At 44.4% G+C, this 27,826-nt stretch overlaps 3 protein-coding genes across 3 annotated transcripts in view; all 3 read right to left on the bottom strand.

Moving 5' to 3' along the window:
• LOC308140133 (voltage-dependent N-type calcium channel subunit alpha-1B-like) overlaps positions 1 to 12,651 on the bottom strand; it is a gene marked incomplete at both ends in the record, with an annotated part of 213,483 nt that extends 200,832 nt beyond the window's left edge. Inside the window, 3 exons of the mRNA XM_080509811.1 lie at positions 3,679 to 3,818; positions 9,257 to 9,352; positions 12,352 to 12,651. Of these exons, the coding sequence (XP_080365937.1) occupies positions 3,679 to 3,818; positions 9,257 to 9,352; positions 12,352 to 12,651 (536 nt within the window). The remainder of the gene's footprint in view (positions 1 to 3,678; positions 3,819 to 9,256; positions 9,353 to 12,351) is intronic.
• A 4,932-nt stretch (positions 12,652 to 17,583) lies between these two features.
• LOC308140471 (uncharacterized protein) lies at positions 17,584 to 19,546 on the bottom strand (the record flags this gene model as incomplete). The annotated part of the gene is given in 3 exon segments (XM_080510286.1): positions 17,584 to 17,897; positions 19,314 to 19,398; positions 19,400 to 19,546. Coding segments are annotated over 3 exon segments (546 nt in total).
• Positions 19,547 to 20,331: 785 nt separating this feature from the next.
• ehmt1b (euchromatic histone-lysine N-methyltransferase 1b) overlaps positions 20,332 to 27,826 on the bottom strand; it is a gene marked incomplete at its 5' end in the record, with an annotated part of 29,096 nt that continues 21,601 nt past the window's right edge. Inside the window, 12 exons of the mRNA XM_080510285.1 lie at positions 20,332 to 21,510; positions 22,677 to 22,852; positions 22,925 to 23,003; positions 23,650 to 23,736; positions 23,832 to 23,947; positions 24,558 to 24,635; positions 24,717 to 24,861; positions 25,552 to 25,722; positions 25,813 to 25,967; positions 26,045 to 26,149; positions 27,136 to 27,237; positions 27,314 to 27,436. Of these exons, the coding sequence (XP_080366411.1) occupies positions 21,330 to 21,510; positions 22,677 to 22,852; positions 22,925 to 23,003; positions 23,650 to 23,736; positions 23,832 to 23,947; positions 24,558 to 24,635; positions 24,717 to 24,861; positions 25,552 to 25,722; positions 25,813 to 25,967; positions 26,045 to 26,149; positions 27,136 to 27,237; positions 27,314 to 27,436 (1,518 nt within the window). The 3' untranslated portion in view covers positions 20,332 to 21,329. The remainder of the gene's footprint in view (positions 21,511 to 22,676; positions 22,853 to 22,924; positions 23,004 to 23,649; positions 23,737 to 23,831; positions 23,948 to 24,557; positions 24,636 to 24,716; positions 24,862 to 25,551; positions 25,723 to 25,812; positions 25,968 to 26,044; positions 26,150 to 27,135; positions 27,238 to 27,313; positions 27,437 to 27,826) is intronic.

Below are 27,826 nucleotides of genomic sequence, written 5' to 3'. Positions count from 1 at the left end.
TCATACCCTCCACATTCGCTGACGAAGCAGCAAATACAAAGTCTGTGAGCTTTGTCATTCAGGTCCACAAACCTTTCCACTGGCCGAGCTCTGCTAATGAAAGACGTCTGACTCTGCCGAGACCACGGAACCACAAGCCATTGACTCTCCTCAGAGTTTGCAGTGTTGGAACTGGCGAACTGCTTGATCTGCCGAGTCCTTCTCAGTAATGATGGGAGATGTTGCTCTGTTGTATTGCCTCTGTGCTCCTCAGAGACAAAGCGTCTGGATGGCTTTCGATTCCCCAGTGACATAAACAGCCCTGCTTGCCCAGTGAAAGTCAGATATTTTCCACAAGATATTTCCATTTGAGACAACCGGCTTCTATTTTCTCGGTCCTGAATGGGTATTCCCACCTGACGATTTCTTGTAAGAAGATGAACCGCTGTTCACTTTTTTTCTTTAATCCATGCAGTTTGAAATGTTATTTTCTCGCCGTTTGGAAGCCTTACTTAACATGGCTGACGACGCCGCTCGGTGTACAAGGAACTGCAAGGCACTCGTAATGCACTGTCATATCCTCCATTCTGGTGACTAAACCCATGCTTTTGTTTGCATGAACTCTCCAATCGAGATGAAAGCATTTGGTGAACCCCACTGTGCAAAGTTATTTCAGAGAGAAACCTGAATGAGAGAGATTAAAATACCTTTAACAAGTGCTGATATTTGGAATTTATAAAACATGTACATATGCACCACAGGTATTGCAACACTTTCACTCACTGGGGAATGGATAGATGTTTTCCTCCAGACGCACAATACCGTATAGTTCCAAATAGAAGAACACCGCCTATTAGAAGCAGCATGACTGAGCTCACTGCTTCCTAAGACAGATGTATTGAGCTGTCCCTGGAGTTAATCTACTGTATTTGATTATTGTTTATTCAAATATGAAAAAAAGAGAATGTCTATTATAATACCTCAAAACTAATTCATGGTTAAGAAACTCACATTGCTCAAATAGCTCGAACCTTTTAACTGTTGGAAAATTTGATGTTTTTCCTCCGAGGTTAATTTGACCAGACCTCAATCCTTGTTTCATCTCAAAATGCAGAAATAGACTATATTTATGGTGCTGATATGGAAACAAAGTGACTCATACGTGTGTGGAGAGCTTGTGTCTCTAATGAGTTTTGCTAGTGTGCACTGAGGCTTGCAAATTCAATGGTTTGTGTGTGTGTGCGTGCGTGCGTGCATTAATATGTATCTGTTGCTACAGATTGATACATATAATTGATAAAATAATTAGATTTGTGCCTCTGTGTTTATACAAGTTGTACCTGTGTGACATGTTTGAGATGTGTCTTTCCTGCAGTGAGACTTGAGCAGGATGACGGGTTTATTTTCCCTCAGCGGGGACTGGAAGGCTCACCTTTGTCATACTACGCCCTCGTCGGGCAGTGTCACACTTGTAATCTAAATATCCAAGGCGATATCGTGCAGACCAAAAAATGCACAACAGTGTTTCTGTCAGTCGACACTGAGGACAAACAAAACCTGGAGAGAATAAATGTAACTTGTAAACAAACACAAAAGGTCTCAAGTGGAAGTGGGGAAAGACAGAGACAGTTGCAGTTTCTCGCCTTATAAAAGAAGACTTCTTTTCTGTTTCAACTCAACAACTTGCTGCAAAAGTACTTTTGTTAAACGCTGATAAGGAAACATGGCGGTCGACCAGCACAGCAATGTCCTGTCATGGCTGACAACTGATATGCCTCGTGGAACATGTAGTTAATGTTCAGTTAACGCTGCAAGGCACTGTGTATTTTTATTTAATGGGATTATTTGCATTTCAAGCTCCCATGAGCCACATAAAATCACATAGCGGAGCTCAGGTTTGACACGTGTGCATGTACCAGATGATCATCGTGGAATGGTGGCAACCTGCCAAGACTCTAAACATAATGTAAATGTCACTTTGTGCGTCTCACGGTGCTCTGCTGTGCCGATAGTTGTAATCATATTGTGGATGGACATGATGTTGAAGTAGCTTTAAAGGTGATTCTACTAAATAGAACTGAACTGGCCTGAATCAAGATGACGTAACTTTAATCATTGATTCTGTTTTAAAACGTTTCTGTCATTTTCCATCAACAGGTTAAAAGCCGTGAAGAAAGTCTGTTGAAACTCCAGCAGTAAGTACTCAGAGGTGCCGACCTGAACATCGACCTGACTTTTTCGCTCTCCTTTCTGATAATAAGACACACAGGCCTTTACGAGCCTCCAAAACCCCACAGTGCGACAGCTCACCCACCAGGCGGCCGCCAAGAGCTGCTCAAAAGGAACTATTTTACTGTACAAAAGCTTCTGTCAGAGGAATCTGTGGCCAACAAGCTGAACTCCTGACACGTGCTCTTTTCTCAAACACTTATTCTCAAGTGGGAAACATGCTGGACTCTGAATCTGATCTTCAGGGGGCGGCACGGAGATGGCGGCGAAAAAAAGGTTTTTGTTTTTCAATCTGACATCTGAAAATGTCTCGAGGCTTTTGGCTCAAGCCGACTGTGAAAGTCTCCTTCTCTCTTTCTCCATTTCCATGTGGGAGCAGTGGAAGATCTCCAGCCTGTTCATCTGGAAGCGAAATCAACAGGATCGACGACATCACCTGGAGACGATCGACTAGAAAGGAGATCTCAAGACTACCGAATGAGGACGATCTGTCATGGCAGTAACTTGTGTTTGTATGTTTCTGTGTGATGGAAGAGGCTCTATTTTTTGTCACATTCAATGCAATTTATGCTCCGTTTTAAATAAAGTTAACATGCCAGCACTGTTTATCCGTCACATGCTCACATGTTTATTGCTCTTCAATGGATTTTACTGATGTTTGTTTTAACATTTATTCTGCGGAGTTCGAGAGATAAGAAAGAAGGGAAGTCGTCATTTATCTACCATCATATCATATGGTAGATATTATACCATATGTCACTATAATATATCACACAAATAAATCACTCTGTGTTGATTACAACAGTTTTTATGTACCAGATATGCTCTGCTCTGGCACATGGCACCACGAGAGGTTAGAAGTACTTCCACCTTCTTCTCAAGATGGACATGTGTGGGCGCAGCCAGTCCAGCTCACACAGACACAGCAGATTCTGAATGCAGCTCCTATGACCCAATATTCAAATGGAGGAAAACCAAGGAAAAGCAATAAACTTTGAATACATTTTTGCACCAGCGAGACCATGTGAAAATGTTGAAAAGCCGGATAACAATGTGACGCCTTTAATCGTGATGTGATAATCAGGTTCACAGTGGGAGTTCAAACAGAACAAAGACCTCAGAGGGGGGTCGGCACCCCCGAGCAAGTCGCACGCTGGCTGCGACGGAACAACCGAGAGGGCAGATTCCGTTGCCGTACACTGTTGATAAGAGCACAGCGAGTCCATGCACACGGTCCACAGACCCCGTGAGGACGAAGCAACAAATGTCCCCCGCCACTGTGTTCAGCTCTTTTCCAGCTCGACTTACTTGTTGAACAACACGCACGTTTGTAGGCAGTTCGGAGTCTCGCTGGAAGAGGGTGATTCCACCAGCGCGGCCTCTCGGACCGCTCTCAAAAGGAACCACTCTCTCACTTATGCAGCTGACACCCGGCGGGTGGTGGGGAGGGGGGGGGGGGGGTTGACTCACCCAGTGAGGACGACAACGAAGTCCATTACATTCCAGCCGTTGCGGAGGTAGGAGCCTTTGTGGAACGCGAAGCCCAGGGCGATGATCTTAATGGCGGCCTCGAAACAGAATATTCCAATAAAGTAGGGCTCCGTGTCGTCCTACAGGGAGACAGAGGCAGGAATGAGACTCGCGCAGGGAGATCTTTTTGTTGCCGGGTAAAAGAGTGTTTAATGAAGCGTCAAGTCAAAGACAGGACAGTAAGTGAAAGTGCTCTTCTTGCAGCAGCACGGGCACAAGTGCAGGAGCTGGTGTGCTCCTCTATCGGATGAGAAAAAGGAAAAAAAAGGCGTAAACACAGTGAAAACAAACATGTACAAGCACAACATGAGCTCAGAGTCTCTCTTTAGTCAATACAACCACTGGCATGCAGATTCAACGCAGTCAAAAGGATCAATTCTTCAACTGAAAGCCGATTGCAGTGAAACGAAAAGGTTTCCACACAGGATGCGGTCTGTCTGAATGTCACCTTGACGTGCGACACACTCGGGTCAGAGGTCAGCGCGATACAAAGACCAACCTCTGCCCAGATCGCGCACACGCCAATAGAGCCGAGTGCTTCTTTGGCTGACCACTGAGATGACCAGAGAGCTCCAGAGCCCGGCCTTTTGAGCAAACGACAAAAGCATCCGAGGCAAAAGGAAGCGTGTGGACGGGCTTCATTCAGGGTGACCAGCAAAGACACTCTGGTATTTCTTGCATAACACATGAGTGGAGTCACAAAAAGTGAGCAGAGCCAGAAAGCCATGTGCAGACCTTTCGCTTCAATCACCGGAAAATAGGAGAATCGGGTTCTAAAGCTTTTGGGAAAATCAACAAATGTGATTATAGAAAGAAATGATTTACTTCTCATTTATTACTGTGTTTGAGTTCATTTGTATTTCTGTCCATATTTGTGTTTATCTGATTGCTTGTGTTTGCATGCTTCTTCAAGCTTGTATATTTTTCCGAAATGTGTTGATTTGTTTGTGTTTACATGTTTGTTAACTCACTTAATTGTGTAAGCATTAGTTGACTCAGTTACTAAGACGTTCACTTGGTTGTTTGCATTTACTTGGTGACTCACTCACTTAGATGTCACTCACTGAAATGTTTACCCATTTGTTTACTCACTCCCTATGTTTGTTGACACACTCACTTAAGTGTTTATTTACTTATTCAAGTGTCGGTTGTTGATTGTTTGTTCTCATTTCTTACCTCCTCAAAGCAGATTTGGTTTGATTATTGATTATTTCTGCACTCAGCTATGTTGTGACTTTGGTCACACTGCAATCAAAAATGGCCCAAATCCATGTTTTGGGGCACTTATGTGACTCATATCTAATTGTTTTATTTTGAGGTCTTGCCACGTTTCATCTCACTATTTTCACATCATAGTGACGATCCCATTTTTTTACCAGTGATGAGCGGTGTTACGGATGAAGTGGTTCACCTGTTAACTGGTGACTGGCCTCTTTCCTAGTTCTGTTGGTAAGTGCACTTGTTAAAAAAAAAAAAAAAAAAAACCTCCACAGAAACGCGAAGCTGTCCCAGCGAACGCCATTTAACCGAATTTAGAAAGAAGTTTAACTTTTGAGTCTGTGTCCTTGTTTGATGGACACGTGAGGTGTCCCCCTGGCAATCAGCTGCATGAGCGTCACTGCGGCTTTGTGTTTTAGTTAAATAAATCCAAAAGAAAGCTATGTATGTGGTGTCATTGTGGAACTGTGGTTGTTAAGACACATTGTTGGATGGACGACCTCGGCCATTTCAATATTTCCAATGCAGTTGGATAAATATTAAGAAAGTAGAAAGTGCGTAACATCAAACCAGAGAAGCTCCTGGGCTGAGAACAAGGAGAATCAAATGAATGGATCAATCAGAACAAAACTAATTCAAAGCAAGAAAAAGGTTGACGTCCACTTGCACTAATTCAATCCGTCCTCTGGGAGTTTGAATGCATCACGGACCAAACACAGGAACTGACTGACGCAAAGCACTTTGCAGTTTATCTTAATTGATAAGCATCAAAGAGGAATTGTTGTAATCCAGTTAGTCAATATAAGTCACAACCACCATCGGCCATGGGATTTGTTTACATCCTTTGATGACGTTGAGAGCAGCATTGTGGGTGCAAAGTGAACTGGACTTAAACTGGGAAAGCACAAAGCCAGCCAGGTGACCACTTGACCAAATCTTTTTTTGGGGGGGGGGGGGGGGGGGGCATTATTAAAGGAGGGTCTGACTCTACCCTGGAAAGGCAGCTGGGTAACTCTACGTCCTTCCGATGTGATATAAGATGAATCAGAAGGACCTGAGCCCGAGAAGAAGGTGTGATTGGCCTTGTACACGGAGGCCTAATGGGAGCAGGAAGGTAAAGGGTCAGAGAGAATATTAACAACCAGCAATCAGCTGAAGTACCAGCGGGGCAATTTTAACCTTGATAAGGACTGAATGGTCTGGGTCAGACAAAGATTTGTTGTCAGATTGACAGAAAAGGCAGGAAAGAAAAGGGAGGGGGGGGGCGGGGTGTAACTTGACAGGTGGATAAAATAAAGGCAGTGTGGCCAACAAGAATGGCCAGAGGGGTTCATTTAGTTAACATTTGGACTGACAGGAAATGCTCCTAGGGATTTTGAGCAGCCTTATGGTGTGACAAAATGACAAAAATGAAGCATGGCGTAATGGAAGTTTCGGGGGGGGGGGTGTTAAGGATCACCGCCTTGCTCAAGGGTTCCTCAAGTGTGACAGTACAGGAAATGAAATGCAGGGAAACGACACACCTGAACCGAGCAGCACTTCAGCATATGCGCCGCGTGTCGCTGCGCTGTGGGTTTGGACTCGGTGGAGTTATTTGCAGTCGGCGGCGCGGTTCTGCTTCACCCCGAGTTCTGCTGCGAGCCAAAGAGCCGGATCAGACGTGTGTGACATGACACTTTTGCCTTTGCCTCCATTAATATCCGCCAGAGCCTCGGAGCAAAGCGCCGGGCGTGAGCAGAGGATATCTCACGCCTACGCTACGTTCTCTTTTCACTCCACCGCTCCAAGCACACTACAACCTGACAGACAGCCCCCCCCCCCCCCCCCCAGCACCACCCAGCACCACCCAGCCTCCACGTAAACAATCACATGAGAGCAGTGTGACACAGCAGAGTGCTGGCAGGAATGCGACCTTTTCTACAACAAATAATCACAATACTACACTTGTTGGGCTGCGGTATTAAGTGAAGGCTGCAACGGTTTGTTGTCGCTGCTGCTGGGAAGCTGCTTCTGGACCACAAGACTCACAAGCGCCATCAACACCAACCAGCGATGTGATCTCCTATAAAAGACGAAACCATCCGATGTGTTACGTAATGACGGGGCTGGAGGCTCGTCTGGATGAGCGTCCGTGCCGGCGGTGTTGCAACATCTATTATACATACATCTGAAACACCTATAAATTATACATCTGCCTCCAGAAAACGACTGGGGGATTGTCGGTGGATCACAGCACCGAGGACGTGAAGCACTCCGACTGAAGAGCTGCGATCTCCACTTAAAGCCGCCTCGTTCAGCGTCGACGGCGCTTCATAAATAATAGTTCTAATTAAATGGCATCTTGTTGGATTACATCCTTCAGGTGGGGGAGGCGGAGGGAGGAAGTCTGTTCCTCTTATTGGTTATCCGAGATGAATACATCGACTTCTATCCAGACTGTGGTTCTCTGTGATGCCGTGGCTCCGCTATTTTAGAGCTTGTGATTCTCCAGAGCTGCGACACCCCTCCAAACAAGGGGAGCGCTGAACCACGAAGCTGCATGCAGATTTATTTTCTTATCCCTGCACGTGCTGCTTGACCCCCCCCCCCCTCTTCTGTTGCTCCGTGAAGCTGCTCAGCTGAGCAACATGTCAAGGTTCACATCTGAGGTGAGAAAACATTGAAGTTGTTGGTAAGAGCCTCTAACGTCAGGGCAAGAGGAAATGCTCAATTTCAACCAGATCTGAAGGGCTGGTTGCATCACAAAGCAAATGAGGCTGGTGCCAAATTACAATGTTTGATGAAGCTTACCATAGGTCGGGCTTGGGAGAGTGCAATAATAAAACTATCCTGCAGAGGAAATTTTACCTTTACCTTCACAAATATCCAAATGTAAAAATTCTGAGAAATTAATATAATATCTTACAAAAGGTCCACATGTAAAGTAAATATACAGCAAGAGGTCACTTCATACTGCTTCAAAATGTAAGGATATTTTAGATTTCATTAGCTATTGATATTTTACATCAAAGTTCGGCAAAGTGGGGGGTACCTGGGAGCTCAGAGAGTAACGACCTGAAATGTTAAGGACTTTTGATTTCATTGCTGTGGATTTAATTTGAAATGTCCTATAAGCTGTATACACACCGTGCTGGACTGTTCAATAAAAAGAACGTTCAAAAACAGAAAACTGTCCCACAGATTAGGTTTTCATCCTTTAAAGTAAACTTACTGATGTACTTTGTTTGGAAGGGGTACTCAAGAATCACTGTAACCCTGTATTTTATTCCTTGCATCGTATTGCGTCTAATGTATGTTTACAATATGTGGCTTCTTTTATTTTTTTCCAAGGTTGTAAAGCTCATGAAATTGCTTTGCGTTTTGAGCGTGCAGGATCGGACCGGATACCCGAGACAGGTCTCGGTATCGGACTATCCTCAATAAAAAGTGTTTTAAAGATTTAATCTGAATAGAATCACACTTTTTTCAAACATCATAGTCACTAGTTGTTCAAAAACTGAATGCTTTTCAAAACTTTTTTGTTTGTTTAGAAGAATTGAAGTTACAAAATAAAGCTCTTCACCCAATAAAGGGTTAAACGGTATGAGACCAACAGTATGTCGCACATGGCTTCTGTGCCATTTGTGGTGAAATGTTTAAGGGGTGAGTTTTCGTGTTAGATGTGAAAAAAACTACTGAATAATGATGTGTACATTAAGTGTACGCCACTTGTTCATGATTAGATTGACTGAAATAAGGCTCCAAGTAATAGATCTCACTGTTTATTCAAGCTGTATCCACTTCGTGATAAAGATTTAATAATTCGATCATCTTGTGCAGGAATAGCAATGTGATCATGATGCTGGTGTCAAATTACTAAGAACTCGCTCTGTGACGTGTGTGGCTGCGGGAGGAGCTTTCAAAATGGATATTTACAGGAAGTTCTGCCTCCGGGGAGAGAGCGGGGAGGAGACAGCAGCTTAAACAGCTTCTTCTGCCAACAGAGAGAACTGATCTACTTCCCTAAAGGCCACAAAGGTTGTTTTTTTTTTAATGCGAATTATGAAAAGATTCAAGAATATAGAAAAGTTAAATCAACCTTGAAAATGAGCTCAATTGATCCTGGTTTAAACTGCGTGTACATAATTGCAGCTGTGGAAACCGGGGAAGAAAGTTAACTCACAGAGGATCTGCTGACTTACAAAAGTAAAGCTCGAAGAATTTAAAAAAGAAAAAAGGAGAGAATAACAAAGGCGAGCGGAGCTGCTGTGAATATTCCGGAGCGGATCAATCCTCTGCGACCACGGAGGAGGGGACTCACCAGGCGTTCGGACATGGGCGTCTTGTCGCTGGCGGGCAGGTGCTGCTCCAGGGCCAGGACGATGCAGTTGGCGATGATTGTAGCCAGGATCATGTACTCGAACGGAGTGTGGGGGTCAAGGAGAGTTTCGGTCATTTCTTATAGCACAAAACCACAGGGATAATTCGTATCAACGATCAACGTGAGTTGTGATGAAACCAGGATGCATACGTATTCATGGCGGCCGCAGCGAGACGACGGACGCCATCAAACTGGACTTGGAGTGCATTCTGCCCACTAAAGCATGAACCCTCCATCATGCTCTGGTGGAAGGCTCTCCACAAAGAAAGCATCCTATACATGTGCTTATGATGTTTCCAGATGGTTGAACATTTCCAACCATTTTCAATGGTCGGCTCATTCTGCAATCCATTTTCACTGGGTCAGCGCCTGCGGGTCGGGGCCTATTGAGGGCCTTCGGATCACGAGGGAATGGAGCGATGAAGACTAGCAAAGATGTGGTGTTCTTAGTAATATGGATGCAAAACTACCCCGATTACACAACAGGGAAAAGACTTATTGAAATTTCTCATGTTCATCTTGTGGGTGTTTTTTTTTTTGTTTTTGTTTCTTCATTTTGGTTTATTCTATGTGAAGCAGGAAGTTCCATTTGTATCACGCCGGTGACGGCACGGAGAAAATTGATAAATTTAATTACAGCTAATGTTTTCCCTGTCGCCCACAGAGCAGATCCAGCTGTCTGCTTGTGTTTGTCACACGAGCTCTCGGCTCTGCAGCCTCGGCTTCTTCACTGCATGAAAACACATTAGCTTCAGTCAGATATTTAATCAGTCAAGTCTTACTTTAAAAGAAAAAAAAAGCGTAAAAAATTCTCACGGAATCATTTAAGTGCTTTTTTATCCAGTTTTAAGAATCGCATAATTGTGGCATGATCTGTGTGAACAACACAGGACTTAAACAGGTGGATGATGTCGGAGACGTCTTTCTTAATTCTTGCATGTGTAAATGAGAAATTAGCAACAAATAGCAGTTCTATAGAACATTGTCTCTCTGAGGTCCCGTTTACACGATATTTCACGTGAAAACGCATCCTTTCTCAGTTTTTTTTGTACACATATGCATTATTGCTACTGTCACACATTAGCTCCATGCTGCGCATAATGTAAACAGGAGGTCGGTGAAACAGTAGCAGAGATGCTTCTGACTTAAGACAACAGCTTTGAACAATTGTTCTATCGGCTCAGGGAGAATCAAGGGGCGAGACAGCAGCTCTGCAACAAACCGGTCAGTGCTACAGAAATCCATTACTTCAAAATCTATTAGTCACATTATCTACTGATGATTGGTTCATTGCTTTCTGGTTCAGAAAGATAATGAGCACATGTTTAAAGATGCTTTTCTTCGTGATGGAGGGTTCATGGTTCAGTTGACAGAATTCACTCAGAAGAAGTTTGATTGTCCGACAGCATCCCTGGACACAACATTCCCAACGCCACCGTGCCGCACATTTTCTATTCAGTTTTCCTCAGAATCTGAGTGTTGGAGTCTTTGATCGTGCTGAATGGTTAAACTGTTTTAAAACTGTGGGTTGGGCAGGATAAAATTATGTGTATTGGGAAAAAGTAAAAAAAAAAAAAAAAAAAAAAAGCTTAATTTAAGGTGAGAGTTTACAAATGAACCAGTCTGAGAGGAGATCTTAAGTTGAGAGAACTCAATTTCTTGTTGTAACACAAGCTAGTTTTATTGATTTATTAACCTTAAAGATGAAGACGTTCAGACTTCATTTTTTTCTACCTATTTAAACATTTTAGACTTCTTTTTATTACTCCACATATTTTTTTCAGTTGATATTTATGTTTGTATTATATCTATATATAATGACAACAAATGATGAGCGATTTCATTATAACTGTATAATGACAATTAAACTATTCTGGTTGTGAATACAATTTGTGTGAAAGCTGTAAAACTGATGGAACCTGCAAATGCTTTATGATTTGGAGCTAACTATGTCTCACCTTAATGTTTTGGTTGATGGATTTCTGGAAAAGGGCAGTGTGATGTGTTATTTAAAATCTTAGCTTTGTGATTATGTTATGTGTCACAATGTTATACGTCCATGTATATTACAGGAGATCTTGTGTAGAAACTGGAAGTGAAGAGGGATTTTCCAAGCAAAGTGCCAACAATAATCAACTTTTAGGTCAATAAATGAAGCGTGAGTAGTAGTAGTAGTAGAGTAGTTTTGTCATATATGAGTATTTTTCACTGAATATGTAAGTTGCCAATCGAGCCCATTTGTCTAACAAAGGGTTAAAGTACCCGCGGGACTTTGGGAAAAAAAATCTCCTGAAGGTTCGCTATTAAAATTTACATTTCAAACTGTCATCCTTCCAGTTTCCCCCGTTTTCTCGCGTTAAGAAGGAGATGTCGCCCTTCTTGTGAGAGTGTGGTTGAAAGAAATGTGAGCAGAGACATTTGTTTGGCAGTGTGGTGGTGGTGTGGAGCTCGGAGCGTGGGCGCGCTCAGCACCATGGAGAGCGCTCCCGAACAAGACAACGAGGCGGTGCTGCGGCCGTGGACAGCCGCTCTCTCTCTCTCTCTCTCTCTCTCTCCCTCTCTCTCTCTCTGTTCTCTTTCCCTCCAAAGTAAACTATATCAGCTCTTTCTCAACCGTTACGAGGAGGAGGGGCAGGAACTCCAACCATCTTTTTACGCACGCAGCTTTCTTTTCCATTATTGACTCCCAGCTGCGTAAATCGATTGCGCTGTTTGATAAACTACTGTGCGTCCCCCTGTGGACAAAAAAATATACAACTTATCAGTGGTTGTGAACGCTTTTTTTTCTTTCTTTCTTTAAAGATCTAATTAGCGAAAACAATAGGCGGGTGTGGAGTGTTTTCAGTATCTCTGTGTCATGTTGGAGAGAGATAAGACGGCAGGTGCAGCCAGGCAGCAGGAATCAAACCAGAAAACCCCTCCAGGGGCGCAAATAGCTGGTGTTCAGGCGGTGGTGGAGGTGGTTGTGTGTGTGTGTGTGTGTTTGTGTGTGTGGTGTTTCTGGTTCATAACCATTTGTGGAAATGCACCTGCACCCATAAAGGATATGGCCACTCCGTTATCCTCTTGGCGTACTTCCTGATGAGGTTGTCCTCTCGGAAGATGAAGAGGGAGCGGTTGACGGTGAAACAGTTCTGCTTGACGGGGTTGGGGTTGTAGATGGCCATGGTGCGAGCTCTCTGGGCCATCGACTGCTTGTACATCCTCTGGCCGCCCGGAGCGCCGCCGGCGCCGCCGCCCCGGGCGCCTCCTCTGCCGGCGCCCGGTGCGCCTCTCCCCCCGCCGGCCGCGCTGCCTCCATAGCGGCTGGGCAGATCCTCCGCGAAGCGAGCCATCCTGGAAACGCACAGATCCGAAAGGGAAAATCCAAAGTGGTGTCAGTGGGAACGGAGGGGAGACGCATCACAACAAGACGCGCTTCATCCAGAGCACTGAGAAAAACCCGGTGGCGTCTCTAAAAAACATCTCCTCCCGATCCTCCCCGCTGGTTCATCCTCATCGGGGTGAGGAGGAAGAAGGGGAAAAGAAAAAAAAACCTTTAAAGTTTGAGGAATAAAGCACTTCACGTGTGGATCACTTGACTGAAGCTGTTGCTTCCATAACAGCCGCTCCTTCAGTCGGAACAGCCTCCATCAGCGTCCAAACACCAGTTGAAAAGGATCAAAAACCCCGGGATCAACAACAACAACAATAAAAAAAACAAACACACAAACACACACACACACGGAGGCTAATCCAACAGGAGCGCTGTTCCAGTGTTTGATCGCCCCCTGCTCGGGGGTCTGCGGGCTTTTATAGCGGCTCCTCGGAGGAATCAGGAAGAGCGCATGTGACCGCGGCGGACCTATCGCCGGCTCGAGCGCACACACGCGCTCACAACACACCGGGGCTATAATGAAGTTGAGAAAAAGCCCCCCCGGGTCGGAGCAGGGGCTGGAATCACTCCTGGATTGGACATCAGTGAGGGGGTGAATAGTGATACAGGGAGCGCATTAACGACATGGGGCTTGTTGTTACTTCAAGAATCACCAATGAGAGAAATATCTGTCAACTTCACCACTGAATGGATAACAGTCCAGGGGCGGATCCACAGAATGTTCAATCATAGGGGCAACAAGGGGGGTAATAAGGCTCTCAGACGCTTCTCTATAAAAGTGAGAAAAACATACATATACCCAGTAGCGCAATCTTCCTATAATGGCTTCCTGGAGCTTTCATTGGATTATTCAAATTTGAGCCATTTGAGCTAAAATCCCATAAAGGAGTCAACATATCTTTAATTAATATGGCTAAATCAGAAATTGCAATCAAATAAACAACCAAACTAGTCAAAATAGCTGAAACAAACAAATCTGGTAAGAAAAGTTCATATTAGCTAATGTAATAAAGTCTCCACAGTGTGAAATTATTAAACTTCATTAATGCCAACATAAAAATCTGTTTTTAACCATGTATACAACTTTATGAGCTGTTTCATCATTTCAAAGAATAAAGGGGAATTTTATTTGGTGTAACCTTGCTGAAAAAAACCTGCCTTTTATTGCACTAACTGAACCAATAGAACGTTTTTTTCTGCACTAAGATTCAGTTCATTCTTTCTCTTGAGCATGAACAGATATCATTTTCAAAACCTGGCCTTGTAAACACAAAACTCTTCTGAAACATAAATGCCCAAATAATGTCTTTTTACCATGACCTGGAAATCGCATTACAAATCATTCACAGGCTCTATACCTACAAAACATTTCACTGATTCTGATTCTGACACATACACAAATAAGAGAAATATTCAATATTAACTTAGTTATGTAAACATTAAATGTAATTCTAATGATTGATTTTGTCATTGTTGGGAGTTCACATGGTTTCCTTTCAAAACATCCAGTTCTCTTATGTTCAATTCACTCATGCTGATATTTAAGACACGCCCACTTCAGTGTTATCCAACCAAAAGGACTTTTAGTACCTTTAATAGCAGTACCTTTAATAAGCAAAATGCACAAAACCACACAAAAAAGCATTTGCAGCTCTATTGACATATTATTGCCATGACACACGTATTACACTTTTTAAATGATTTGTTTTCACTCCTTAATGTATTAACACAGTAGATTATTGGCAAAATGTTATTACCACAAAGGCTCCAAAATCAAATTCCATTATTAACTTTATTCCATTATTAACCTTATTCCACTGAAAATAGCCTTTATTTTTATTATTGTTAATCATTTCTCTGAATATTTGCTGAATATTGCAATAAAGTTGTTCGGTTTGCAGGTGTGAGATTTAATTCTGAGCATCTTAATATGAACACACGTTTTTTTTGTTTTTTTTTAACTATATTGTTTGAAATCCGATCAGTTCAGGTTTAAGACAAAATAGGTAGCCGAAACCCTTTGGTCACAAATTACCGTCAGGTAATCTGTTTTTATGCAAACTTGGGAGTCTGTGTTTGCGTCTATCCTCAAACATCCTGACAATTATAAGTAAAGATGTTATATATGGACAAAATAAGTCGACAGACATTGTCTTTTTGTCTTTTCCCCTATTTTCTGTTTTTGTTGCATCGGCTATCTGATTGACCAAGTAAACTACCACTCCAATTATTTGGTTATTTATTAAAGAAGGAAACCATCAAGTCAAGTGAAGTGTGACGACATGGATCCTCAGACGTCTCTAAACCTGTTAGGATGAGGGTTTACAGCCACCTGGGGATGTTTTGTGTGTTACTTAGCGGGAAAGAAGAGTTCACACAATGAATCTGATTGCAGCAATGAAACTTTTCTATTTAAAGCGTTGATTCCCCACCCGGTGATTTGGTTGTTGTTTTCTTTTGGGTGTGTGTGCGTGTGTGTGTGTGTGTAAAAATAGCCTCTCAGCATCGTCCTCACCGAGCGTCTTCATCTGGCTGAGTGAATCACCTCCTGTTAAGAGTCCCAAAATGTGCTGCACACAAACAAGCAGCTGATAACGGGAGACTTTCTCTTTCTTCCGTCCTCCGACCAGCAGCTCGCTTAAGTAAACACAGGGAGCCCACACACACACACACACACACACACACACACACACACACACGCACACACACACGCACACACACACACACACACACGCCAAACCTACCATCTGACACTTTCTCTCTACTAACTCACATACCTTCACAGAATGTGTACAGTGTTTATGGAGACAACAGAGATTCCCATGTTGGTCACAACTGGCTAAAAACAACATATAAGATGTTGAAAATAAGGAAATATTAGTTTATTTTCAGTGGGATGGCAGCGACACCTCAACAAAACGTTTTGGATGGAGGGAACAGTCTGCTGGAGAAAGCAGTGATCAAGAAATGCTCAACCAGGTCAATTAATAACCGTGGAATAACAGAAAGAACATTTTAAAGAGGAAATCTCACAAGAATATTGTCCCTCTAATTAAACAAAGAAGTGGCTCTCCACTGGATTTATGTGGTCACAGATCTCATCTCCTGAGGTGGAAACAAAAGCTTCATCTCATCCAGTAGCAGCTGATTTGTATTTATATTTCAGGACTGTGTGTGTGTGTGTGTGTGTGTGTGTGTGTGTGTGTGTGTGTGTGTGTGTGTGTGTGTGTGTGTGTGTGTGTGTGTGTGTGTGTGTGTGTGTGTGTGTGTGTGTGTAAAAGTTTCTGAACTCACAGCTGAGGACATCTGCTGGTCAGCTTCATGCACTACACTGATGATCAACTTTCCTGACATGAAATCAGCCAAACAGTCATGATTCTGTCCATACAGGCTTTTTAAAACACACTGATGTCACAGTGCAAATGAGATATTCTTCACTTGACCGAACTGTTTAACCTCAATCTCTACTCAGACTAAATATTTTACAGCCATCAAGGCTACCTGTGAAGTTAATCTCATTAAAGCTGCCTGGACCATCTTTATTACTAAATTTAAAAAAAAAAAATGTATACGTTAAAAAGAAACTACTTTAACTCTTTGATCCTCACAAATCATAAATTATTAAACATTTTCTGGACATATAAAGCAAGTTATACAATGTGGACACTCTTTTAGTTTGTTTTTGAGAGCAGATCTTCATATATCTTCTTAAACTCAAAAAAGAAAAGTTCACATTTCACCAGCTGATTAGGTAGAACTTAGTAATACAGTGCGAGAACCTTTTAAATGTATATTATATTTGCTTTGACGCTAAAAGGCACAATCACGATATGTGAAAAAAGACAATGGCAGGAGGACAGAGAACAAAACACATATTACAAGACAGATATCACAAAAGACTGAGTGGAACTGCAGTGATTTTAACATTTAATAAAGTCTGTGCTCTGCATATTCAACCAATTATTAGAAGCCCTGTTGCACTATAAAGTTAATAATGGATGTTTCACTTCATCATTTTAACATTGCAAAACACTGAACACATCTGTTAAGGAAACTCTGTTTGGTGAACAAAGAAAGAAAAGAACAGAAACACCTGGCTAAAACTGTTTCCAATATATTCATATAATCCTATATCCATTTTATGGATTATCTATTATACGGATTATGTCATTATACATCCATATATCCTTTACACCTGAGTGAGTGACTGACGATGCAAAATGCCAAATCAAGGGAAAAAAGCCACATAAGTGAAATCCATTCATTGTTTTTGCCACATACGTACATAATTCTATACTCCTCCGGGTGTTTTACTATATATTTCATGCCATTATATATATATTCAGGCCCTGTTTATGTGTATGAAGAAAAACTTTCATCACTTTCGGGAGATCCGTTTACACGACACCAGTACTGGGATCCACTGCCTACATGAAGTTTATATACTGGCTTCCAAAGTGGAACTTTTTTTTTCACGGGAACGTTTCTCTCCTGCAGAGATTCTCTCCTGCAGAGCTGCCGGAGGCTCTGGAGCCAATCAGTATCACTAGTTTAATAGTTGAGATTCACCCGACAGCATCCGATTCGTCAGAATGTCGAGTTCTCTCAATTCCGCTCAAGTTCATGCACATCGTTCGCTGCACACACGTCTGTGGTTTCATGACAGAAACAAGTCAGCCAAACAGATTCGATGTTTTCTCATGAGACGTTGTCGTGTAAACGGGACCCAAGAGTTCTGTTCTGCGTAACAAAGTCTACCTTTCAATATGTTCTGAGAGTGCAGGGGATTAGATAATAAATACATTTGTACTTTCAGCGTGGAGCTAAAAGACACTGCTGTTTGCTGTCGGCTGCAGCTGCAGGTGTGTCCAGTAGCTTCCTGGTTCAGTGTTTACCTGCTGGTCAGCGAGCTGCTGTGGAGGGTCTGGTGCCTCCTGACCGCCTGCCGGACCCCGTCCCTCCTCCCCTCCCGGCCCGGCCCGTCCAGCCGGAGCACCGCCTCGTACTTCTGCTGGGGGCCGACGGCTCTCCACTGCACTCCCGTATCCTCCTCCTCCTCATCTTGCTCCTCTTCCTCCTGTTCCACCGTTGGCCTCGGCCGCCTCCTCCCTTGGGCCGTCCTGTCGGGTGACGGAGCCCAGGTGTCTTCATACTCCGTCCCCAGGGTGAGCATCCTCCAGGAGCCGAAGGTGGCGGAGCGCACCGCTGGAGGACGGAGGCAGCAGATCACCACACCTTAAAGCCTTTTAAACGTTTGAATCAACATCCTGAGGGGGTTGGACCGGTAAAAAAAAAATTCTGTTGTGTTTTATGCTTTTCGAAGTATTAGCTTTGAATACCGTATATGACATATATTACGTAGACTCAGGTTATACTGCCATTGTTTATTTTATATCCAGCAACACTGAACTGGATAAAACAGGATAGAAGATGGATGAACGATAGAAAAAAAAACCCTCATACCCGTTTACAGTGTTTGTTAGAACATTACAACTCATCGAGTCTCAGTGGGCCTGAAAGCTACGATCAAATGACCAATTTAAATATAAGTCAAGCTGTAAAACCACGTCTGCATTAAAAATGAGGCTGACAGAGATTTTTCTTCCTCAATTTAGTTATTTTTTTTATGAAATGTTAAGAGTCCTTTTTAAAATGACTGTTACATAAGATTAAATGTTTATTTCAGTGGAATTCTTCTGAAAACCTCAAGGAGCTGCTGCAGGTTGCAGACTTTGGGTCTCGGGGAACAAGTTTGCCAGGAAACAGAGACTTTTTGGCTTCTTTTCCTGTCAATATGACCCCACGTCAGACCGTTAGAGACAGAGTACCTGACCACACTACCAGGCACAGGCGTCATGGTCTTGATGGGCCAGGGAGCATTTACACTGGTGGAGGGACCAGCGGGCCTCAGTCCTGTTCTCTGATGAAAGTTCATTCACCTTGAGCAGAAATGATGGCAGCCAACGATGTTGGAGACGTTAAGGAGAGCTAAGCATCAGCCGCCGTTGTCACCAGACGAGCCTCCGGTGGTGGTGGTGGTGTTACAGTGTGGGCAGGTGTGTGCTGAGTCAATACAGAACTGTCCTACACTTTGTGAATGGTACAGTGACACCCCCATACTACGTGAAGAACATGGTTAATCCAGTCATTGTGTCCCTGCATGAACAACACAGGCCTCATCTCACCTCCATGGACGACAACGCTCCAGCTCATGGAGGTGGCATCGTTAGGAAACGGCTGCTGGAGACTGAAGGACCTCAATTGGAGAAACCTGCACTTCCTCCAGATCGGATCCATAGAAAACCTCTGGGATCAGCTGGGCGGCCGTGAAGAGGCTCCTAACTCTGTACCCAGAACCTCGATGACCCGAGGTTTCAATACATAGTTTGAGGTGAAGAAATTTCCGCGACATGCTTCTTCCTAAATATCCTACTTTCATGATATGTCACTGCAGCGTGAACGTTTTACGTTTCCCATAAATTTCACCTGAAAGCCAAACATCCTGAACTTACTGTACCCTCTGAAATGTGAGTGCCGTGGGGACTTCTTCTCCCTTCTAAAAGCCAGAAGCCGTTCCCGGAGGCAACAAGGTGGAGTGGTGTGGATCAGGAGTGAACGTACCGTAGACCACGGTGGATCGCTTCTCGGCCCACCTGGAGTTGTAGGGTCGCGTCCTCTTCATGGCTGCAGTGGGTCTGACCAGCGTCTGCCCCTCTCACAGTCCATGTAGCGGTGTGGGGCACGGCGAGGGGGCAGGGGCACCAAACACTCAACAAGTTTCTCCCGCCGAGGAATGCGGAAAGCCTGCTGCTTCCTGTCCGGCCTGTTAAGAAGCTTCTTATCGGAGTGGCCATCTTGGATCTCTGAATCAATTATCGACTGCCTTCGCCGTCCGCCCTGCTAATCAGGAAGGGAGCAATCATCAAGACAGATTATGAGCCTCTGAGAGGCCGGCACATTGCACCGTCACTCCACTTCCTGCAGGGTTTTACTCCTCCGTCGCTATTGCTGCAGGGGACGTTCTAAACCGAACCCGCGGGGCGTTTCTACATGAGTGCTCCCCATTACTGTCCTGTTTTACTACCGAGCTGCTTCACCGAGTTTGATTGTTGACAAGGAAGCTTAATAAAGTGCAATATTATCAGACTCAAGTTATTTTTGCATGCAAAAATCCAGAAAGGTTGGCTGAAACCTGAGGGGGGGAGGGGGGGTTGTGCAAACCCACAGGATCACAACATTTTTAAAGGGTCACCTCGGGCAGTCGGTGCAGCCTTCACTGTGAACTATGGTTTTCAGAACGACGCCGTAAAGATCCACCGTATACGAGAAGTCTTTATAAGGTGGAAAGATTCTTTCACGGTACGATTCCTTCCTGCCGGCGACAAAGCACGATTACTGGCATGTGCAACCCCCCTCCCCATTTGTCTCTCTCTTCTGTAGTCCATGCTCTCTCCATTCCATTCACTACTTTCCTCTTCTTCGATCCCTCAACCCAAACCGGGACGGCAGACAGTCTCACCTCTCACCCAATAGAAGAAGCCGGCAGACAGAGGAGGTTCTCCTCCGCAGGATGAATGCATTAGTATTAAATTTATTGAAAAAAGATACAACCAATCAGATGGATTGTTTCACGGTCCAGAAATATGTAACAGAAGGTAATGGAAGTGCAATTCAATAATCACTTTTTTTTTTTTTTTTAAAGGTTTTTTTTTCTTTTCTTCTCTTTTATACCTTTCAAGACTTTGCACAACAGTCACTGCTTTACTTAACAACATTTAAAATGACGGGTTGGCTTCTGTCGGCAAAATCTAAATTAAAAGCTAGCTACAGTAACTACGATTAGAAAAAAAAAAAGACAAAATTATACAAAAGGGAAAAAGAAAAACGTAAAAACATTCTCTTATTTTACAATGTATGTTCAGGTGGGTCATAAAAATGAAAAGTAAAAACTTTTGAGTCAGCACCGGGTTTTTTTTTTTTTTTTTGTTAGTTTTTTTTTTTTTTTTCCTTCTTGTGTTTAGTTGAAATTATTCCCCCACAATGCGTTTCAAACCGCTTCCTCATGCTTCACAAACAAAAGGCGAAAGTGTTTTTTTTTTTTTTAATCCACTTTTTCAGGAATGGTTTCACTTCTTAATCCACATGGGAGCAGAAAACCCTGGTCGGCGTCGTTCTCGCGTCACGTTTTGGATCATTTATCGAGCGATGATGACGTCAAGTGTGGGAAGCATCCTTTCAAGAAACGATGAAATGACACACACGAAAACAAAAGTGGCAACATAATTCAGTATGAGTCAGCTAAATTGTGCTGGAATGGTTCGTAGAGGAAAAACTGACCACTGGAATCTGGATCCACTGACCGCCGGACGCTTCAGGGAAAGAAAAAGAGTAAAAAATAAAAATAAAAATAAAACCCAGAAAAGACAGAAGACAAAAAGGCAGAGTTCTTCCTCCGGTAAAGTTTTCGGGGCGTGTTTGTGTCCCGGTGCTGCCCCCTGCTGTCCGTCCGGATCCAGCTGATTGTGCATCTGGTTGCGTGGCGGTTACTTTGTACAGGTTGCAGATGGTGAAGCAGTGTGGTCCGCGGGGGGGGGGGGGGGGGGCGCTCCAGTCTCCGCTCGTAGTGTTTGTTGGGTTTTAGGAGGAGCTGTGGGAAGAGCTGGTGTCGGGCGACGCGCTGGGCTGCTGCTGCTCCCCCGGCGTGCTGTCGGCCTGCAGCGACGCCAGGGCCGCAGACGAGTACTTACACCGGGAGGAGCCGCACTCGCAACTGAACAGTTTGCTTTTGACTTCCCAGAAGTGGTCGCCGTAGTTAAACCTGTGGGCAGGAAGAAGAAAACACTTTCGGTCAGGTGTTGCTTCAATGTAGTTTAAAGTTGCTTTTTCTTCGAGATGACCGTTTCTCAAAAGAGTCTCCTCAAATGATCCGTTTGACCGGATTTCAAAAGTGATAACTTTAGTATTCGGTCATGTATTTGGAAGAAAATGCTCTTTACAAGTCAGAGCAATTCTTATCCTATCGCGTGTGTTCGCTCCCTGCCGGCCATTTCAAATTAAATACTATTAAATTGAAATGTATAAAATCTATAACCAAAGGAAACATGTGGGAGTATTAGACAATATTGAAGTAGTTAAATAATGACATTAATTTAACATCTTCCAGTCAAAAGTAAAACAAAATTTTAAAAAAAAGAGCTGCATTATATGACGGTCTCATTTCGTCTGCAGAATTTTACTCGCATGTAAAAAGCAGTTGTAACAAAACTACTCCAGCCAGCACAATATTAAACAAGAATAATAATAATAAGTAGTAAATGTCATTTTTAGGTAAAACTTTCACTACAAAGGTGAAAGTAGGAGATTTATGGATCACGTTTTATCTTTGTCAGAACAGAGTTGGTCAATTTGATCCGACAGGGAGACAAAAGGAGGCTTGTAAAATGAACTGAATTTAAACCAGATTCTAGTTTCTATGCAATGAATTCTACACTCATCTACCATAACAGTATGACCATCTGGCTTAGATTTATCATGCCAAAATAATCCATCCATTATCTGCCACTCATCCAGGGCCGGGTCGCGGCGGCAGCAGTCTTAAATATAAGCCATGCCAAAATAAACCTTTCAAACGTGTCAAATTCGTCTTTTACTAATTTATGTATTCGTTTAATAATGAGCTTGTTTATGTCTGAAAAGTGCTGCTCAGGCTCGTCTGTTTGCCAAATTGAGCACAAAATGTGTTTCTCCATGATCCCGTGATAGAATAAAGATGATAAGTCAGTGTAACCGACTTCATTTGGCGGATCACTAACTCGTTGCAACAGTATTTTACTTTCCATCTGTTTTATATTGTTTAAAATGAGATGAATGAACCAGAGATAAAACCTGGAATCCTCAACAGGTATCAGACAGACTGTATCTCACATGACTTCACAACAAAAAAACTAAATAAGTGAAGTCAAATAAGTGAGAAATAAAACGTACCCGAGCTCCTCTCCGGCCTTGATGTTTTCACTGGCGAAGAAGGCGATGTGTGGGAACCGAAGGTCCTGGTGCGTCGTGAACACTCGACAGGCGAACAGGTTGGGCTCGCACATGTGGTTGAGGAAGCGGCTGATGTTGCCGTAGAAACGGGCGTCGATGCAGTACAGATCCTGCGGCTGTGGGGGGGTGGAGAGGTGAGGCGGCAGCTCGGCATGAGGGGAAGAGAAAGATCTCGGATTCTGCTTCACCTTGTCGTCCAGGCTGAAGAGGTACGCGTCGTTCTGCCTCAGCTCGGCCTCGGCTTCAGAGATGATCTCTCCCACGTACCTGTTGGGAAGCAGACGAGGGAAAAAAAAAACAGACGCCGTTCACCTCACGGGATGTAAAAGCCGACTCCAAAGATTTCCTTTTTCTGCAGCCTGAACTTGGGACAAGTTTCCATGAGTTCACATCAAAAACAAAATAATTCCTGAATGTTTAGTGCAAGAGAGTCACACATTTGTGTCGCATTCCACGTGAAAAGTTTCGCATTCACACGGCAACGTTTCAGTTTTCACAGAAAGGGCATAAACGCTGAAAATGTCGTTTTCATGATGGGCCACTAGTGAGCGCTGTTGGTTATTTTTGTAATGAAACCACACACACACGCACGCAAAGAAGAATACACTAGAAACATTAACAATGGAGAGTCACGGGAGAATGTGGACTGGGAGCCATGACACTGTTCTTATTGTCCATCTACTGAGCGTGTGCAGAAGAAGCGTTTCCTACAGCTGTGGTGTGCATGTGCAGTAGCACTGCTTTGGTTATCGTACTACGACGCCACAATCTGCGTGAATTTCCATAGACTCTTATCAAGCGTCACCGCTGTGAGAGATTGATGCGCCAGAAAACCAGTATTTATATTTCATGTGTCTTTTCCTGGCGTGAAGCCGAAAAGTCTGACGGGACTGAATAACCCTGCAGGACTTACTCGCAAACGAAGGTCCCCTGCGGGATGTCCTGCAGCGAGCGGACGCCCCAGCCCTTCTTACTGGTCCTGAACAGCTGGAGTCTGGTCCTAAGGGGAGCCACATCGGCGTTATCATCACACGGGTACCAGAGAAATCCACTCGCGCGGGTCAGGGTTTGCCCTTTGGAAACGCGCCGACGTACCTGAGTCCATTCTGCACCACGCGGTTCTTGCAGGTCCTCCAGCAGGAGCAGGCGTGGTTACACTCGAAGATGAGCGGCGGCTCCTCGCGGCAGAACTCCGGCAGGAGGCAGCCGGCCTGCGGGACACAGTCAGTACCAACGTTACCCAGTGGCCGTTACAAAACGAGGGGCGGAGCCCGCACCACCCCCGCTCTCTCAACCTCTAATGTGGTGGAAGGAAATGTGCGGCATTTTCTATTCCTTACATGAAGCTAAGATGGTTTAAAACAGGAAATCCCTTAGAATAAACTACTGGAGCTGCTTTTGATATTGGTTCTTCAATAGATTTTATTTTTTAGACATTTTAATAAACGTTTTTCTCCATATCTGTATTTTCACGGCAGAAATCAAGTGTTGAAATTGAATAAGCCAAAAAAAAGGATTATACAATCTGGACCCGACTGGATATAATATTTGATGTAGGTCTTTGTTTCACACACAAACAGCGACACAGCGGCTGGTCAGTCTGAAACTCCGGATACATTCACTTATTTGAGGTGTGTGCGCGTCTCGCCATGACCCTCAAGCAGATTTTCTGTTCAGATCGTGTGAAAAATGCTCTTCCTCCGTGCTCACAGTCGCAGTGTACGTTATGTTACTTCAGTGAAACTTTGTCCAAAACACCACCACTACTAATACTTGTACTTGCATGAATATAATAATCGAGCAGAGAAGTGTGGGTCTTACCTTGTCGTACCAGCAGCGCAGGCTGAGCTGACCACACATGCAGATGCTTGCAGAACAGTCCTCCTTACAAACGCAGTACTGAACACAGAACAGACGAAGGTCACGGTGAAGAAATCCAGTGTTTTCCCACCAAAGATCCGCTCATGAGGCTCAACACACCTGCAAGTGGGTGATATTCCTGTCGATGTTCATGGGCGAGGTGACGCAGTTTTCTGAGATGTACTTGTAGTCGTCGGGATGAGATTTACTGTCCACCGAGTTGACGCAGGGGATGGGAACTCGCTCCTGGCCTAAAGCAATGTCGCTGCAAAAAACAAAACAGGAGCGGCGTCAGAGGAGAGAAGACTCGGGCTTCAACTGGAAGAAATATGTGTTCGCTCTTTTGATCCATTCATCAATCTCATAGCACCTTATAGACGAAGGAAATGTAATTCAAACAAAGCAATGCGCTGTTACAGTGTGTTACAGTGACGGTCAACTCTCAAACCACCAAGTCCCAGGAGAACATGGACTGGGAGTCATTGACACTGTGGAGGAAACCTTGTTCTTATTGTCCACCTACTGAGCACGTGCAGAAGAACCATTTACTGTGGCTGCGAGGCGCAGTTGCAGGGTGTTTGCGTCTACATGGAAACACAGCTTGATTGTTTTCAGAGAGTTTCAATTTGCCCGTTTCCACAGAGACGGCGCTAAAGCGTTTTAACAAAGTTGCATTTTCAGAGGCTCTGAGCACCGTCGTGTTAACGACCCACCAAAACATAACGGGAGTTCTGCGTTGCCACGCAACGAGTATCTTTAAGATCAATTTGGAATAGATATTGATGCTTTGGTATAAAAATACAACAGTGATAATCCTGATTCTGTATCATGTATGTGTGCATTACTAAACATGACTGTGGCGGTCCCTCCCTGGCTGCTGCCACATGTGCGCCCTGCGGAGCCTCCAGCACTTTTCAACTTTTTCCCGATGTGAAAAGCATCTTTCTGTCTCCACCTGTGCAGGACCTTCTCTTCCATCAGGCCCAGGCGGCTGTTCTTGGCGTCCCTCTCCTTCCTGTTGGCCTGCAGCACGGCCCAGGCCTTGGAGCTGTGGCTGCAGCAGTCCGGGGGGGTTTCTCCCTCTCGGTTCTTCAGAAACACGTTGGCTCCGCGGGACAGAAACAGCCTGCGGTGACGAGAGAGACGACAAGTCCAGCTCCCAACTGCAGGACGCTTGGCGTTTTGGGGGGGCGCTTTCCGGGAGGCGGCGACTCACGTGACACAGTCCAGGCGGTTCTCTCGGGCGGCGATGTGCAGCGGGGAGTCTCCGTGGATGTTGACGGCCTGCAGGTTGCAGCGAGCGTTCAGCAGCAGCTCGGAGATCTCCACGCTGCCGGAGAACGCAGCCCAGTGGAGGCAGATGTTTTCTTCCTGCAAGAGGAGACACCGCACGCGTCAACGTCCGAGCTGTGTGAGGTGAACCAGACGCAAGAGCGAGGAGGGCCGACCTTGTCCCTGATGCTGATGTCGGCGCCTTTGGACAGGAGCAGCTTCACCTGGTCCACGTGTTTGTACTCTGTGGCCCAGATCATCGCCGTCCAGCCGCCGTCGTCCTGCAGACACACAACGATGGGCGTGAGACTGGCTGACGTGACGAAATGAAAACCGACCGGATTTCGCCTTCAATGGGCCAAAAACACTGAAACTGATGTTTTTCCACATCACACCATTCCTTTATGATCAGTTACTACAACCAACTTCACATTCAGTGTGAAGCAGCAGTAAACCTGAGCTCTGAGACACTTTAACTCCCGTTTCTAACAACTCGGCTACAAATCTACAACTTTATGAATATAGGTGCTAAACCCCTGTGTGCAGGAACAATTAGAACATCTGAGGCCAAGTGGAAATATAATGATGCCAGAACAGTAAGAAGAGATGATCCATGAATCCCCGCCAGAGTATTTAACATTAGCAGGTGGATTTCTTCTGGATCACTCCAGAAGAAGCCGCAGCCGTTATAACTTAGTCCTTCATTAATGTGGATCTTCACTAAATCTTATTGGAAAAATGAGCTTCAAGTAGAAATTACAGCTGAAGATTGGTCCAATGTGTGAGAAACGACACACCACTCGACCACCAGCTCACACGTCAAACAATCGGTGGACATTTCAATGTGTGGCAAGTCTTAATGAAAAAGATAAAACACACAGTCGGGCTCCAAGAAGCCCGACTGGGGGGGGGGGTAAAAAAATGGAGGAATGAACAGACACAGCAGATTCTGAATGCAGCTCCTATGATCCGATATCCAAATGGGTGAAAATCAAAGAGAAGCAATAAACTTTGAATACTAGGTTTTTGGACCAACGAGGCCCATGTGAAAGTGTCGAAAAGCTGAACCGCACCACACTGTGCACAATAAGAAAAGAAAACAGTCCAAACAACACTTGTAATAAACGGAATAAAGGCATGACCGCATTTGATGCACAGCCAGAAGAACCTCTTCAACCTCCCTGCCTGATTCTTCACAACCTATTTTGGATTTATGCACAAAGAATGGAAACAACCCCTTTAAAGATCAGGGTGAAACTGTACCAACCTGACAGTTGATGTTGATCAGTCCTGTGGACAGAAGGTACTCAACGATCTTGTAATGACCAGACTTGGCCGCTAGGTGGAGACACGTGAACCCTTCAACGTCCTGAGAACAGCACAGACTCTTGATTAGAGGTGGCTTCGGGAGTCCGGAGATGGTCCTGCTGACCGGGGGGGCGTACCTTGTGCGTGGCGCTGGCTCCGGCTCGGAGCAGGTACAGAACCACATCCATGTGGTTGTTCTCGCACGCCTCCATCAGCGGCGTCCGCTGATCTTCATCACAGATGTCCAGGTTTGCGCCGGCCTGGAGAAACACACGACAGACAGTTGGGATGTGTGAAAGAAGTGACATGTGATCGCAGCCCTGCAGCAGGCGGTGTGTATCCTGGACAGACGGCTTCACTATGAACTCGGGTGACATTTCTGGACACACTGCTGGACTCTTGTTCACGGCAGACTCTGGAGACGCTCGTGTTGCAGCCTGCTCATGCTCAAAATCAAATAATCACACCATTTAACCAAAAGATATTTCACCAAACAGTAAATATATAACAGCAGAACAACACAATCTGGTTGCATGTGCAAAAAGTAGTGAGAAGTAGTAAAACTTATTAAATCCCAGTCTTTGACATAAATATGTTGTTGAACTTCCACTTATTTAATCACTTATCAATTCAAACATGTTACAACTACT

Source organism: Blennius ocellaris (assembly GCF_963422515.1).
Source record: "Blennius ocellaris genome assembly, chromosome: 15".
NCBI lineage: Eukaryota > Metazoa > Chordata > Actinopteri > Blenniiformes > Blenniidae > Blennius > Blennius ocellaris.
Note: the sequence above shows the minus strand (reverse complement) of the source record. Positions and strands in the feature narration are given on the sequence as shown.